This window comes from Ictalurus furcatus, chromosome 6 (genome assembly GCF_023375685.1).
Source record: "Ictalurus furcatus strain D&B chromosome 6, Billie_1.0, whole genome shotgun sequence".
Taxonomy (NCBI): Eukaryota; Metazoa; Chordata; class Actinopteri; order Siluriformes; family Ictaluridae; genus Ictalurus; species Ictalurus furcatus.
This window is the reverse complement of record NC_071260.1, coordinates 29,997,425-30,011,883: the sequence shown is the minus strand read 5'-3', so window position 1 is coordinate 30,011,883 and position 14,459 is coordinate 29,997,425. Positions and strand designations below refer to the sequence as shown.

General features: G+C 43.9%; 1 protein-coding gene across 2 annotated transcripts in view; it reads left to right on the top strand.

The window, feature by feature from the left end:
* The window catches only part of igsf3 (immunoglobulin superfamily, member 3), a 148,235-nt gene that overhangs the window by 125,410 nt on the left and 8,366 nt on the right, over positions 1-14,459 (top strand). For both annotated transcript variants that reach the window (XM_053627573.1, XM_053627572.1), the window contains exon 7: positions 13,481-13,891. In XM_053627573.1, the coding sequence (XP_053483548.1) occupies positions 13,481-13,891 (411 nt within the window). The remainder of the gene's footprint in view (positions 1-13,480; positions 13,892-14,459) is intronic.

Here is a 14,459-nt window from a genome sequence, read left to right as displayed (position 1 = left end):
TGGAATACGTTTCTTCGGTGTTTACACTGGTTTCCAAAACAGCTTTCTATGCTATAGCGCCACCCGTATCGCCCTTTTGTGTAACAGCTGCGACTCCGGGGCACGTGATAGAAAGCTCACATGTAATCGGACGGCCCGGTTCATCATGGGGGAGAGGTAATCTCGCTTTGTCACACTGCGATTGATCGTGCCCGGTGTGAATAGCTCCATAGTGATCTATTGTTTCGATTAAAGAGCGTCATCATGTCGTACATTCGCGTCGCTTAATCGCATCTCGGTGTGAAAGACCATTCAATGCTCTTAACTAGCTAACTAGCTCACCATATGCTATTACATGACATTAGATAGAACCTTTTAGCCTAGTCAGTTAGGTTCTGCCATTAGCAATCGGAGTTAAAACTCAAGACTGGACAGCAGATGGAAGCGTTGACCTGCCCAGTGTGATAACTAATGAATGTACAAGACCTGTGAACTAGCACAGAATAATTTCTTCTTTTCTTCTTCTTCTTTTTTTTTTTTCTTTTCATGGCACAGGAAAGTGGAAAATATCAAGTCAGATCTTGTACACAGCCGGTGTGAACACACATTTATTATTAGGAGTGTTAATTTGAAAGACATAGAAGTGGCACTTGTTTTTTTTTTTTCCATTTCTTGTGTGAACCGAGGGTAAGGCCTTCGTCGGAGAACAATCCCGAACAGCACTGCAGAACTAGACGCGATAAGATGCCTTCTCTATGTGATGTTCTCCATCACTGCACACTCCTCTTCACACTTTCACTCAGCTTAGCATTAACTTAGCTCATCTCGTCAAGAGCGCCGGAGGTAGCACAGGTAGACATGATTTCATTAGAAACCTGGTCTGAGCGTGTGCTCTCACGTGCTTTCTGTCTTTCCCTTTCTCTAGCTTTCGCTCTCCTAGTGTACCATCACAAGAAGAACAGCACGGCAGCTTGTATCTGAATTCCTCCGCAGGCATCACACTATAGTTTCTAAATATGAATATTACAGCTTGTCTTCCTGTCACCCGATCATATTTCGGGCGCTTTATGGTATATAAGAAATGTAATAACAGTGTACACATGTTCAGTTCTCCAGCTCTCAGGGGAAGTTCTCCGCATCCTCCGTCTCTGCGACAGATTCTAATATCTGTAGTAATAATGCTGGATATGCCCTAATGGAGCCATCTGCAGCCTCAGATTAATGATGGGCTCAGGAATGGGATATTAACATTTTCTCATTAGTGTCTCTTCTCTGGGATACAAAGTGGTTCTGAGACCGAAGCAGGGAGACGAATGAAATGCAACTGGGAGAAAATGCGCTCTACAGAGTCGACGCGGGTCACCTACACGCACTCGGTTATCCGCATACACGCCTTCAGATGTGACGCAAACGCCATCTACACATACAGAAATACTACAACACAACCTACATCAGCACACCCAGTGTGACGAGTCCGGTATCCCAAATGTCTGGATCACAACACGACGGCTTCCTGACCGTAATGCCAGCTTGTTAAGGATTGCCGCCAGGGGTTCTAGCAGGCACACACATACGCATTACTTCTCCCCTAATAAGTGTGTGTTATATTGTAGGGTTGCTTAATCAGAGGTGCGCCAGCTGCTGAGGTAAATGGAGCTACAGAGCATGCTCTCCTCCTAGCATGGATTAAATTGGGTTGTTCATAGCCAGCCATTAATCAGTCGTGACCGGATAAAGCCAGCCACTCCGTCGCTAATAGCGTGCGTGTTACAGGAAATGCTGTTCCAAGAAAATCATCAACGTCAGGATAGTATGCTGCGGCTCGACGCGAAGTGGAGTTACTGCTACTACCGCAAAGTCGATTATTTTCCAATAACGGCATGTCCTGGAGTGCTCTGTTCCTCTTACAGTGGGGCCCGATGGTTTGTGAACCCTTTCGAATTGTCTAGATATCTGCATGAATATGAGCTGAAACATCATTCGATTTTCACACAAGTCCTAAAAGTAGGTAAAGAGAACCCAGTTGAACGGATGAGACGTAAATATTATACTTGGTCATTGATTTTTACAGGAAAATGAATACATTTCTATTGAATACTGATACTGAAGATAAAGGTTCGCATGCTTTTTCCACTCACAGGTATGTGTAATGTTGGATCGTTTTCCTCTATGAATTGTCTCATTTGTTTAATCCGGTTCTCTAAATCTACGTTTAGATAAATCAGATGATGTCATATTTAGCAGAAATATAGAAAATTCTTAAGGGTTCACAAACTTTTGAGCACCACTGTATACCACAGCTATTTGCCAGAAACTACAGTTGTTTTTTTTAATTGATTAATGAACGACACGTTGTACTTTTTAACTGTTTATAGTTACATTTAATGTTACAAGCAGTGTTCTTTCTCTCTCTCTCTCTCTCTCTCTCTCTCTCTATCTCTCTCTCTCTATCTCTATCTCACTCTCTGTCTCTTGCTGTCTCTCTCTCCCTCTCTCTCACTCTCTGTCACTTGCTGTCTCTCTCTCTCTCTCTCTATCTCTCTCTTTCTCTCTCTCTATCTCGCTCTCTCTTTCTCTCTCTATCTCGCTCTCTGTCACTTGCTGTCTCTCTCTCTCTCTATCTATCTCTCTCTCTCTCTCCGTCTCTTGCTGTCTCTGTCTCTTGCTGTCTCTCTCTCTCGATCTCTCTGTCTCTCTCTGTCTCTTGCTCTCTCTCTGTCTCTCTCTGTCTCTTGCTGTCTATCTCTGTCTGTCTCTTGCTGTCTCTCTCTGTCTCTCTCTCTGTCTCTTGCTGTCTCTCTCTCTCTATCTCTCTCTGTCTCTTGCTCTCTCTCTGTCTCTTGCTCTCTCTGTCTCTTGCTGTCTCTCTCTGTCTCTTGCTGTCTCTCTCTCTCTATCTCTCTCTGTCTCTTGCTCTCTCTCTCTCTCTGTCTCTTGCTCTCTCTCTCTCTCTCTCTCTTGCTGTCTCTCTTGCTCTCTCTCTCTCTCTCTTGCTGTCTCTCTTGCTCTCTCTCTCTCTCTCTCTCTCTCTCACTCTCCCCCCCCCTTCTTTGTTGAAGTTAATAAGACAAAAAAGAAGCTTGTCATGTTAAAGGCAACCTGCAAAATCCTCTGCCCTGGAGACTCTCTCATGACGGAAACTTACTGGTCATTACAAAGCGCTGACATTGGAGACTCCTTCCGTAAACGTTAACAAGCGTCTCCTTACTGGAAGCATCATGATATCAACATTTACGCATTTTTCTTTGTTAAAGAACCACTTTTGTTAAACGCACGTAGTCTTTGATGATATGGAGTGTCCGCCATACAAGTCACTCTGAATGAATTAGACACAATATGGTTTTAGCGTGAGAGCTTGAAGATGTGAAAGCTCTGTGAAGATGAATCAACGACTTCTGACCGGATTTGTGAATTCGATAGCACTGTGTGGCATAAAGAAGTGTAACAGCTTTTTTCCTTCCTAGAAGTCTGTGGTCTGTTCTAAGACATTGGCTGAGGAGTGTGTGGCTTTCACAAAAAAAAAAACAAAAACAAAACAAAAAGAAAGTGTTGATTTCCAGCTAGTAATTAAGTGTTAATTAATTATCAGTCAATTACGGTGTATGTCCTTCTCGCTCGTATGTGCTGCGAGGCATTCTCTCGTGAATATACTCCTGCCCCGTGCTTCTGTTAAGTGTCTTGTACATAAATGGGTCCTGGCAGTGACTGATCCAAGCACTCGACTCCTGTCATACCCAGTGGGCAGCAGGCAGCCAGCCTGGCTCCTCATAACTCTCAGTCAGGGATAGAGAGTTTTCACATGACAGCTGCTATCTTCCTGTCTACTGCGAATGGAGCTCAGCTGTCCGTCTTCATTAAGAGTGAAATCCTTGACTACAGCACACCGCCGCCTGCCTCGGGGCATCACCATCTTATAAGCCATGCCTTTCTTTCTGGCTTTAACTTTTTTCTCTCTCTTACTCTCCACACTGTCCTCCCCATTTCTCTCTCTCTCGCTCTCTGTCTCTGTCTCTTGCAGTCTCTTTCTGTGTCTCTTGCTGTCTCTCGCTCTCTGTCTCTTGCTGTCTCTCGTTCTGTCTGTCTCTGTCTCTCTTTCTCTGTCTCTTGCTGTCTCTCGCTCTCTTGCTGTCTCTCGCTCTGTCTGTCTCTGTCTCTCTTTCTCTGTCTCTTGCTGTCTCTCTTTCTCTGTCGCTCTCGCTCACACTCTCTCTCTCTCTCTCTCTCTCTCTCGCTTTGTCTCTCTGTCTCTTGCGTTCTCTCTTTGTCTCTGTCTCTCTTTCGCTGTCTCTTCCTGTCTCTCTCTCGCTCTCTTTCTCTGTCTCTTGCTGTCTCTCGCTCTCTGTCTCTTGCTGTCTCTCGCTCTGTCTGTCTCTGTCTCTCTTTCTCTGTCTCTTGCAGTCTCTTTCTCTGTCTCTTGCTGTCTCTCTCTCTTGCTGTCTCTCGCTCTCTGTCTCTTGCTTTCTCTCGTTCTGTCTGTCTCTGTCTCTCTTTCTCTGTCTCTTGCTGTCTCTCTTTCTCTGTCGCGCTCGCTCACACTCTCTCTCTCTGTCTCTCGCTTTGTCTCTCTGTCTCTTGCTGTCTCTCTCTGTCTCTGTCTCTCTTTCGCTGTCTCTTCCTGTCTCTCTCTCGCTCTCTTTCTCTGTCTCTTGCTGTCTCTCGCTCTCTGTCTCTTGCTGTCTCTCTCTGTCTCTGTCTCTCTTTCGCTGTCTCTTCCTGTCTCTCTCTCGCTCTCTTTCTCTGTCTCTTGCTGTCTCTCGCCCTCTGTCTCTTGCTGTCTCTCGCTCTGTCTGTCTCTGTCTCTCTTTCTCTGTCTCTTGCTGTCTCTCTTTCTCTGTCGCTCTCGCTCACACTCTCTCTCTCTCGCTTTGTCTCTCTGTCTCTTGCTGTCTGTCTCTGTCTCTGTCTCTCTTTCGCTGTCTCTTCCTGTCTCTCGCTCGCACTCTCTCTCATGCTCTCTCTCTGTCTCGCTCGCACTCTCACGCTCGCACTCTCTCTCTGTCTCCATCTGTCTGTCTCTCTCTCTCGCTCACACTCTCTCTCTCTGTTGCTCTCTTGCTCTGTCTCTCTCTCTCTCTCTCTCTCTCTCTCTCTCTCTCTACTCCTTACTCATTCCTTTTCAAAAGGATCTAGGTTACTTTAACCAGGTCATGTTTCCACTGTAGTATCCAGATGGCCAGAGCTCAACACCCCCCAACCCCCCAAGGCCTACAAGCCTAGAAGATTTAGTGCCTGAGGAGCGCATCTGAGGCGCTAATGAAGCTGTTTGACTTTTGATGCTTTAGAAATACGAGACACTCGTGTGGCCATTTTTAACGGCACCGTAATATAACCAACAGCTTGCCATAGGCAACGTCACCATAGTATCTCTCTCTCCAAGCAGCTCCTAATTTAATCACCAGCGCTTTGTCTGACGCCTTTATTTTCCATCCGGCCGCTAAGGCAATAGACCTTGCTCTTTGACATTCCCAGAAACACGGTAGAAGATAGATGACGTACAGTTCTAACGCATTCACTTGGAAAATCATTTCATAAAAGCTCGGTGATTAATTGTCTCTGTAGAGATGCTCAAGGTCAGCCCCGAGCACCACAGAGTCTTCCTTGACCTACACACACACTTCATTCACAGCATCTGCTAGCTCATGCCGCTCCTTTCCTTATTTATTAGCATTTTTCATCTTGAAATGATGTTTTATGCAAACGACTCAACCTTTTTAAAGGACTCTTTTTATCACTAGGCCAACAACTATGCATAGAATCAGGTAAATATTTTTCTCTCTCAGTGTTTCATGCTACTAATTTCTCAACTTTACTTTTACTCTCTTCCTTTCTGTGTAGAAATTCCTCCATGTCAGTTTTGCGCAATCGTGTTTCAGACATATTGACATGCCCCCATTCTCTTTATTATCTTCCTTCCTTCCTTATTTGTCAATGTCTCTCCTCCTTTCTTATTCATTCATTTATTTATTTATTTTCTTTATTTGCCTCAGAACACTTCTATCGAATTCCCGTAGTATGTATGTTTACGTGCAGCTCTTGTCCACCAGAAATGGCAAGGTGCGGTTATAGCCTGGTACAGCATGGTACAGTTGCTAAAGCAGAACTATGTGTGCCATGCTTGAACACTTGTGCCTGCTTCACATCACACAGTGGCACCCATGAAAGTAAAAAAGGAAATCTCTGGAGGAAGTGGGTTCGTGATTAGTAATAGGAAAAATGACAAATCGAAACTTGCAAAAGGTGGGATTTTAGTGGATCTGGGACGAAATCGAATCATCATTACAGTAATACGTTTCTATTGAATACTGACACTGAAGACAAAGGTTCACATGCTTTTGTCACTCACAGGTACGTGATATCGGATCGTATCGAGCAAAGGCTGTGAATACTTATGTACATGTCCTTTTATTTTGCAAAGATTTCAAACCGACGTCTTTCACGTTGTCATTATGGGGGGGTGTTTGTAGAATTTTGAGGAAAATAATGAATTGAATCCATTTTGGAATAAAGCTGTAACGTAACAAAATGTGGGAAAAGTGAAGCGCTGTGAACACTTTCCGGATGCACTGTAAATAGCCGCTCCCTCATGATATGATTTTAGTGGATCTGGGACGAAATCTAATTATCTTTACAGTAAAATAATATAGAAACGTTTAATAGCTTTCATTTTAATTGAGATATTCGTATTTATAGCTAGCAGAAATGGACGTTTTAAGGAGAAATGTCCGTGGCGAACATTTATTCCACCGTTATTGATTGTTAGGTTGCTTAATATGCTGTACTGTCCATTTCTAACCACGTACGTGAGGATGGTACTGTGATGACCAATCAGTGATCTAGACCATTCGTAGCTTCGCCGCTATGTCTCGATTCAGCATGCCTGATAGCAGAGTTGGCAATGTGACCAAATTCAAGCCTCGTTTGACATAAATACCGATTTCCAAATATTAATTTGCTACCGTGCCCTGCTGTACTGTCTGGTAGAAGAGTTCTATTAGTGGGAAGGTCCACGCATGGGTGTGCATGTTGATGAGACGTTCTATACCATTGCACAGATTCAAAGAATGACTATACATGGCTTTTGTGTCTGTTGATGACTACACATCCAAGCCATACTCATACATTCCACAAATAGATCTCATAGGCCTCATTATGCGCTGTGTCTTCCAGCAGTATGAATCATTTCCAGAGCTCCCCTGACCTGACAGAGTCCCTTTCTTTCTGTGTCGTAGAGAATGAGCACACTCGCGGTGGTTTCCGGGGCAAGCGGAAGGGAAGAGGACACTCGACAGTGGATGGAGAACAGAAGTGTGTGTGAAAGGGGGATCGTTTCCAGACTCCCTGACCGAGCATAAATCCACATAATTACCCCAGTCTTAATTACATTGTAGAAGAAGCTTGGAAATTGGCTGCCAACACAAAAGAATCAAAGATTTATTGGAATCATGAGCAAAGACATTAGCTGTCCGTTCTGCTGCTGTAGTAGGTGGAGCATGAGGTCCAGTGCGACAGTGCTCAATCATCACCAACAGGATCCGCTGTAAAACCACCATCTTAATAAACACCCCCCTCCCCCTTTTCCGCAGGAGTGGATTTGACCAGCTGAAGCAAGGCTTTTCTGTGGAGCATTATTTACAGTCCTTGAAGGACCTAAAGGTCCTAAAAGGACGCAGATGTGGAGCACGATGTTGGCCATCTTTCTTGGTGGTTGTGGGGTGATGGGACAACCTTTAAGCCTCTCAGGATTCTCTTCTTCTTTCCATGTTTACTTCTCTGGTCATATTTGCCACTTTCCTCCCCCCTTCCTTCTGAACGGCTCTTCTCCGTTCTCCTTATTCATACTGGCTACCGAGTTTGTCCATCTTAGAGACGGTCACTTCTTTCGCAGGGTCAGTTTACTAGCCGTTTCAATCCGTAACTCTTGCTCTGCATACCCGTGCTACGTTCAGCTTAGCTCAGAACTGGGAACTCGGCGTCGAGGAGACCGTTCCAAGTAATTCCGAGTTAAAGGGGTGTTTTCTTTGGGGTTTTTTTTCTTTCATATTTGCAGGTTAGAAAGTACGAGTTATGACCTTTTCATCAAATGCAGCATTGTTCCTGTCCCTTTTATTCCTCTTTCCTTGGTATTACCTCTCTTGTCTTCTTTGCCTCTTCTTTGGTTTCTTCCTGAACTCTCCCGTCCCTCTAGTCGACGCTTCCATCGCTCCAGTACTGAACCACCTGCAGCTGTCGACACTCCAGACAAATCTATAAGAATCCAGAGAAGAGAACACACACAAAAGGCATCCCATTTACCAGCAACCGTAACTCAACAAATAAACGAGTGCCTCAAACTGATGAATATTCATGAGGTAAAATATGATTAGATCATCAGCGACTGGCCGTTCCAAAGACCCCTCTTCATCCGTCTGTCTGGCGATGAACTTGTTCAGTCTTAATGACTGTAGTAGCCTAATAATTTAGTGCTTTTGAAAGATTGCCGTTTTAATAATGGAATGGGAAGCACTGTGCAAAGCATGGATCTCGCATGTATTTTAGCGTTGCATATTTTTTCAGGAAGTAATGTGACAGGCTCTTGTCAGAGCAATCTGAAGCCGAGAGAAATAGCCTAGTTAGCAAAAGCTCCTTACTGCTTGAGAAAACGTGCATGTATTTTCACCGAAGACTTCAGAATGTCCCACAAAGTGTTTGCATTTATAATTTGGCGCGGGGGGGAGGGGAAGTCCGTTTTGTTGTATGTTTACATGACTGGAATGAACAGAAATAAACTCATTTTCTATTCATTAATCTTGAGAAAGAAGCTGCTTTATCTGGGAACGTTGTGCTTGTAACGTTTTCAGTCAATAAACTAAATGAAAAGCAGCTTTATCTCGGCAGAGCACCGCGGTTGGCAATTAAGCAGAGCTAACGACAAATTGGACGCACTCGGAAGGGGTAGGATCTTGCTGTCTAACATGGCCGCTTAGAAAATCACAAATGCACTCTAATCATTCCCAGTGTTTTTGCGTTTTCTGACACCCCCTCCCACCCGTCAGAGTTGCATCACGCCAGCTCTCATCACATACTGCGCTTTCTGAATACGCTGCTTGATTTGCTTCATTTTTGACCAGGCTCCCATGGTATGTTGTTGTTTTGGTTTTTTTTTTTCTTGCTCCTTTTTTTTTTTAATCATTTTATTGATTTCGCTCATTCTGTCATTGACTGAAAAGAAAATACTGTGCAATTTCTACAAAGAGTTTAGACTGGGGTTTAATTAATTTACTTAATCATGCCTGGTTCGGCTATGGAAGGTTCTGTAAGTGTTTAATTAGGTCTTTTGTGACTGGGAGCCAGAGTGAAGCCTCCCTCAGGTATTCGCACCACACCCTGTGTTGTCAAGGGAAACACGGTAACCCTGGAAACTAGAAGATGATGGAGCACAATCACTATTTATGTTCAAGGATTTGCACAATTAATATATCTACAGTCATATGCCTTAGAGAAAGTACAGAGGAAAGAGGCAATTCACACACCAACCCCTCTGACCTCACCCCCCCCACCCCAGACCTGTACATGCTACATTATGTGGCTGAAAGTTTGTGGACATCTGACCGTCACTCCCGTATATCCATGTAGAACATCCCATTCCAGATTTGGCCCCCCTTTGCTGTTATAATAGCCGCCACTCTTCTGAGCAGGCGTTCCACTAGCTTTTAGCTGTGTAGCTTTGTCCATTCAATCACAAGAGCATTAGTAAGGTCTGACGCTGATGTTGGGTGAGGAGGCCTGAGGTGCACTCTGCATTTCAGTTCATCCCAAAGGTGTTGAGTAGGGTTGAGATCAGGGCTCTGGGCAAAACATTATTTAGTTCTTCCACACCAATCCTGGCAAACCACATGAGGGTGATGGTCAGGTGTCCAGAAACTTTTGACCATACAGTGTATGTTTTTGCCTGTTAAGCTCTCGCTCCTGAGAAAACTATCATTCATATATATATATATATATATATGGCTGAGATGGTTTGATGAAAAATGAGTCACCGGTCCCGATGACCCCTGACTTCTTTGTGGTTCACCTGCCATTATTTTGACCAGTCTCCTTTAACATTCTCTCTCTCGTGCTCTCTCTCTCACTCTCTCTGTATATCTCTCTCTCTCTGTATATATCTTTCTCTCTCTCTCTGTATCTCTCTCTCTCTCTCTGTATCTCTCTCTCTCTGTGTATCTCTCTCTCAGTATCTCTCTCTGTATCTCTCCCTCTCTTTCTCTCTGTATCTCTCTCTCACTGTATCTCTCTCACTGTATCTCTCTCACTGTATCTCTCTCTGTATCTGTATCTCTCGCTCACTGTATCTCTCTCTCACTGTATCTGTATCTCTGTCTGTGTATCTCTCTCTGTATCTCTCTCTCTTTCTCTCTATATCTCTCTCTGTATCTCTCTCTCTGTATCTCTCTCTCTGTATTTCTCTCTCTCTCACTGTATCTCTCTCGCTGTATCTCTCTCTCTCGCTGTATCTCTCTTTCTGTATCTCTCTCTCTCTCTCTCTCTCTCTCTCTCTCTCTCTCTCTGTATCTATGGTGACTGGCCATTATTATTGCTGTCAGCATGTGTTGGCACATGCCTAATAAAATAGAGGCAGATATATGATTGCTGCTTAAAACTGCGGTTTATATGCAAAGCACATATTCCCAGTGGAATAATTCTGCATATTTATGCCCCAAACAATCAGCTCTGAGGAGACGCACTCGGGTCCCACACAGACTTGATCCGATTAACAATGCTATCTAGAAACTCTTAATGGACAGTACAGCTTATTGTGATCGGTTTGCGATAGCTCTCAAGTGATTTTACTAATAGACATGAAATCTGATTTATGTGTTTTTATTTTCTTAACGAATTTAATAACGAATACAAATCACACCTTTTTTTTTTCTTTTTTTTTTTTTAACAATAATCATATCATCAATAATCTCATAACTGGAAACACTGATCAGAAATGGCTACTGGACAGTGATTAGTTTCACATTGATTCAGCTGTTAGAAATCTATCCTAATCCATTTTCATTATCCACAATTATGTCCTAATGATTAGAAGGCTTTATAGGAATAAGACCTTTCTACAAAAACAACTCCGCCATTATCTTTAATAACTGGAGAGGTAGTGCTTGAACCACTGTCTGTCAGCAGAGTGGATAAATGGGTTACTTCATACTGTATTTGATTTGGGATGTAGGAAAAAAAAACATACCCCAGAGCTCAAGAGTGCAAAACAACGTCCATAACTCACTATAAAAATGTCCTGCGTTGATGCGATATGACCATATATTTCACGATATGGATTTCATTTACATTATATTTTCATATGGCTGAGATATCCATCCAAAACAACTTACAATTCAGCTGTGCATTGAAGGTTAGGGGTCTTGCTCAAGGGCTCGACATTAGTCGCTTGGAGGTTCTGGGATTTGAGGTCTTCTGGTCAGTAACACATAGACCACTGAGGCATTACCTCTTATGCGTCAGCTATTGAGGAAATAATGCACAGTAGTGATTTTAATGCACGTACTCACTGTATCTAACAGTTTCAGTTAGCGTCTTCAGTACTTTTTTCCCGTGTCATCCCATTTTATTACACTTTACTTTATTTATGGACTTTAATGTTGTGAATTCTTTATATTTCCGGATTTCTTGAGTTAATACTGACGTCTGGTGAAAATTTCGTGCGAATAGCCTCATTGGAAATGTATTTACTGAAAACAAAAATGTTGACGCGTTCAATACTTATTTCCCCCACTGTATTCTGTTCTGTGGAGCGATGAAACAAAACTGGAACTTTTCAGCACGATGGATCAGCGGTATGTCTGGAGGATGAAGTAAGAACACTCTGTCCACAGTCAAGCATGGTGGTGGCTCGGTGATGCTGTGCGGCTGCTTTGCATCCTCTGGCACTGGAAACCTGCAAAAGTGCCGTCTAATATGAGCTTGCATGCTGAATTTGTGGCACAAACCCTATGCAAGGGTGAGCAAAATGATGAGCAAAATGATTTCAACCCATCCTCTCTCTTTTAATTCAATAATATCCGCTACACATTAAATTAGAAATGAGAAAACCTCAGGAGTCGCTTTGGTAAGTGACAATCCAGTTTGGTAGCTTTTCCATTCTGGGACATTTTGCCAAATGACTGAAAGCTTAGCAGCTGTTTCCAGAGCACATTTCCCTGTGCAATGGTTATCATGCACATGAAACAGTGCTCATAATGAGCAACCAAGCAACAATGACTTCCTCCCACCCCCAAGAATGCTTTTACCATCTGAGAAGCTCAGCAAGGCTTAGAGATATGTGCACAAATTGATTCAGCCTCATTATTCTGTGTGAGAAAGTAATACTACTGAGACCTGGTCTTTATTTTAGCCAGCTTTACAATTATAAGTTACATTCTTTGATTGGAACTGCAGTGCTAGTGTGATGTTTTTATATATATATATATATATATATATGTATTTTATTTATACAATTTCAAAGTATGTGTTTGTATGTGTATGTAATCCAATATGTATATGCACACACCTGGATAGATTTATACCGCTTTTATTATTAATTATTCCATTTTATTTCAGCGGTTATTCATACGTCACCTTTTGGGCATCGCTTCTTGAGAATAGTTGCAGAGACTGGAGGCTCTCAGTGAGTGGGAGTGAGATTCGGCTCAGAGTAAAGCCAATGCATGTGGGGAATTTATGTCTTGAGCAGCGTATGGTGATTTAGAGGGGACTTTGCTGAGGGCAGAGAGCTTGTCCTGTGTGTTAGAAGCTTGAGGAAGTGTGGTGCTGCTCTTGTGCTGTAAAGATACTGTAAGCTTTAGGCTAAAGCTCTGTCCATCACTGTAACTGTAGTCAAAGATGTGCTGCAGGGATTATGGCCCCAAAGTGTCAGTGGAAAATTGGATTTTTCGCAAAGAATCACTAAAGCATAAAAAAGAGAGAAAATGTTAAGTTTTGCAACTGTGCTAATCCCATCAATTTTGTGTGTGTGTGTGTGTGTGCTCATGGAGCCCCCATGCATTTAGTAGGAGAGTGCTGACTTTGTGATGTAAGACCATATGCTTAGTGTGTATTTCGAAGGCTGCTTGGCCTGTATGTGCCAGTAGAACAGGATCTGCGCATGCAGGCCATCTGCTCCTGCTTCCAAGTTTAGATTTGTGTCACGAATTTGGTGAATGTAGACGTTTAGGCACACGGGCTTCTCTGTGTGAACGTGAGTGTGCTGCTTGCTTAAGAATGTGTTTTTTATCCATGCTGCTGGCTTTTCGAAATCCTCTCACGGTGTGAAATAGCAGGCAGTGTCTGTGGAAGTCACACCTGACACGCCTGTACGTAATCCAATCCGAGCAGCGTAGAAGCCGGCAGGCCTGCTTTTCTTAAGAGCGTCCTCTGACGTCTGACATCTTATTGCTTCTTCTAGAAGATCCTCTAGTGTCCTGTACATCTAATTCATGTTTTTAAACCTCTGTTTGCCTCTTTCCAGTGAGCAAGCTGCGCATGCAAAAGCTCAACCAGAGCCTGCAGTTTGTGGAAGACAGCCGCGTGCGCCTCAACTGCTCCGTTGCGTCCCAGACGAGTACCGAGTCCCAGCATGCCGTGCTGTGGTATGCGCGGAAGGGAGGGGCGACCGAGCCTGATGAGCTGCTGTTGAAGATCGAGCGCACTGGGGCGTTTGAGTACGGTGCGTACGCTGAGGAGGAGCGCCTGCGCAGCCGCGTGCAGTGCGAACGCCTCTCGCCCAGCCTCTACGGTCTCACGCTGCACCGCGCCGAGACCAGCGACTCCGGAACCTACTACTGTCTAGTGGAGGAGTGGCTCACTGATCCCGATGGAGTGTGGTACCGCCTGGCCCGTGACTCATCAGGCTTCACACACGTAGTGATCAAGCAGCCAGGTAAGACCGATGGAGACACAGAAAGGCTGGTAGTTTTTTTATTTTTATTTTATTCGGCTAATGACTGGCAGGTTTCATGTTGGCATACATCCAGACGTCGAGGCGGCCGTGCGGAGGCCACACACAACTGCTTCGTTAGTCTACCGTAAAAGCTAGGAAATATTTTCCACATAGTATAACGCTAATGAATGGGTGCTTTTCATGTTGGCATCCACCCAACCATAGGCCCCACGCTTAAGGCTATCTTAGGGTGGCATTTGTCATCCACAATCACTAGTAGGTTTGTGTTTCATTCCCATGGGTTTCCATAGCCATCTGCCTCCCCTGGCACAGACAGGATTAGAGAGAGTGTGGCTTGACATCATCCTTCCCCAGAGGCTGGTGTGGTGATCAGCCACACACACAGGCTGAATCATTCATCAGGGTGTGTGTGAGAAACCCCTCAAAGGCATACATGCATCAGCTGCCACAGGGAAACATCCCATCTGAGGCTCACACCCTTAAGGACACTCACCTGGTCTATTGAGTAGACAATACAGAGTAGACTTCCTGTAATGAGTAGGCAAGT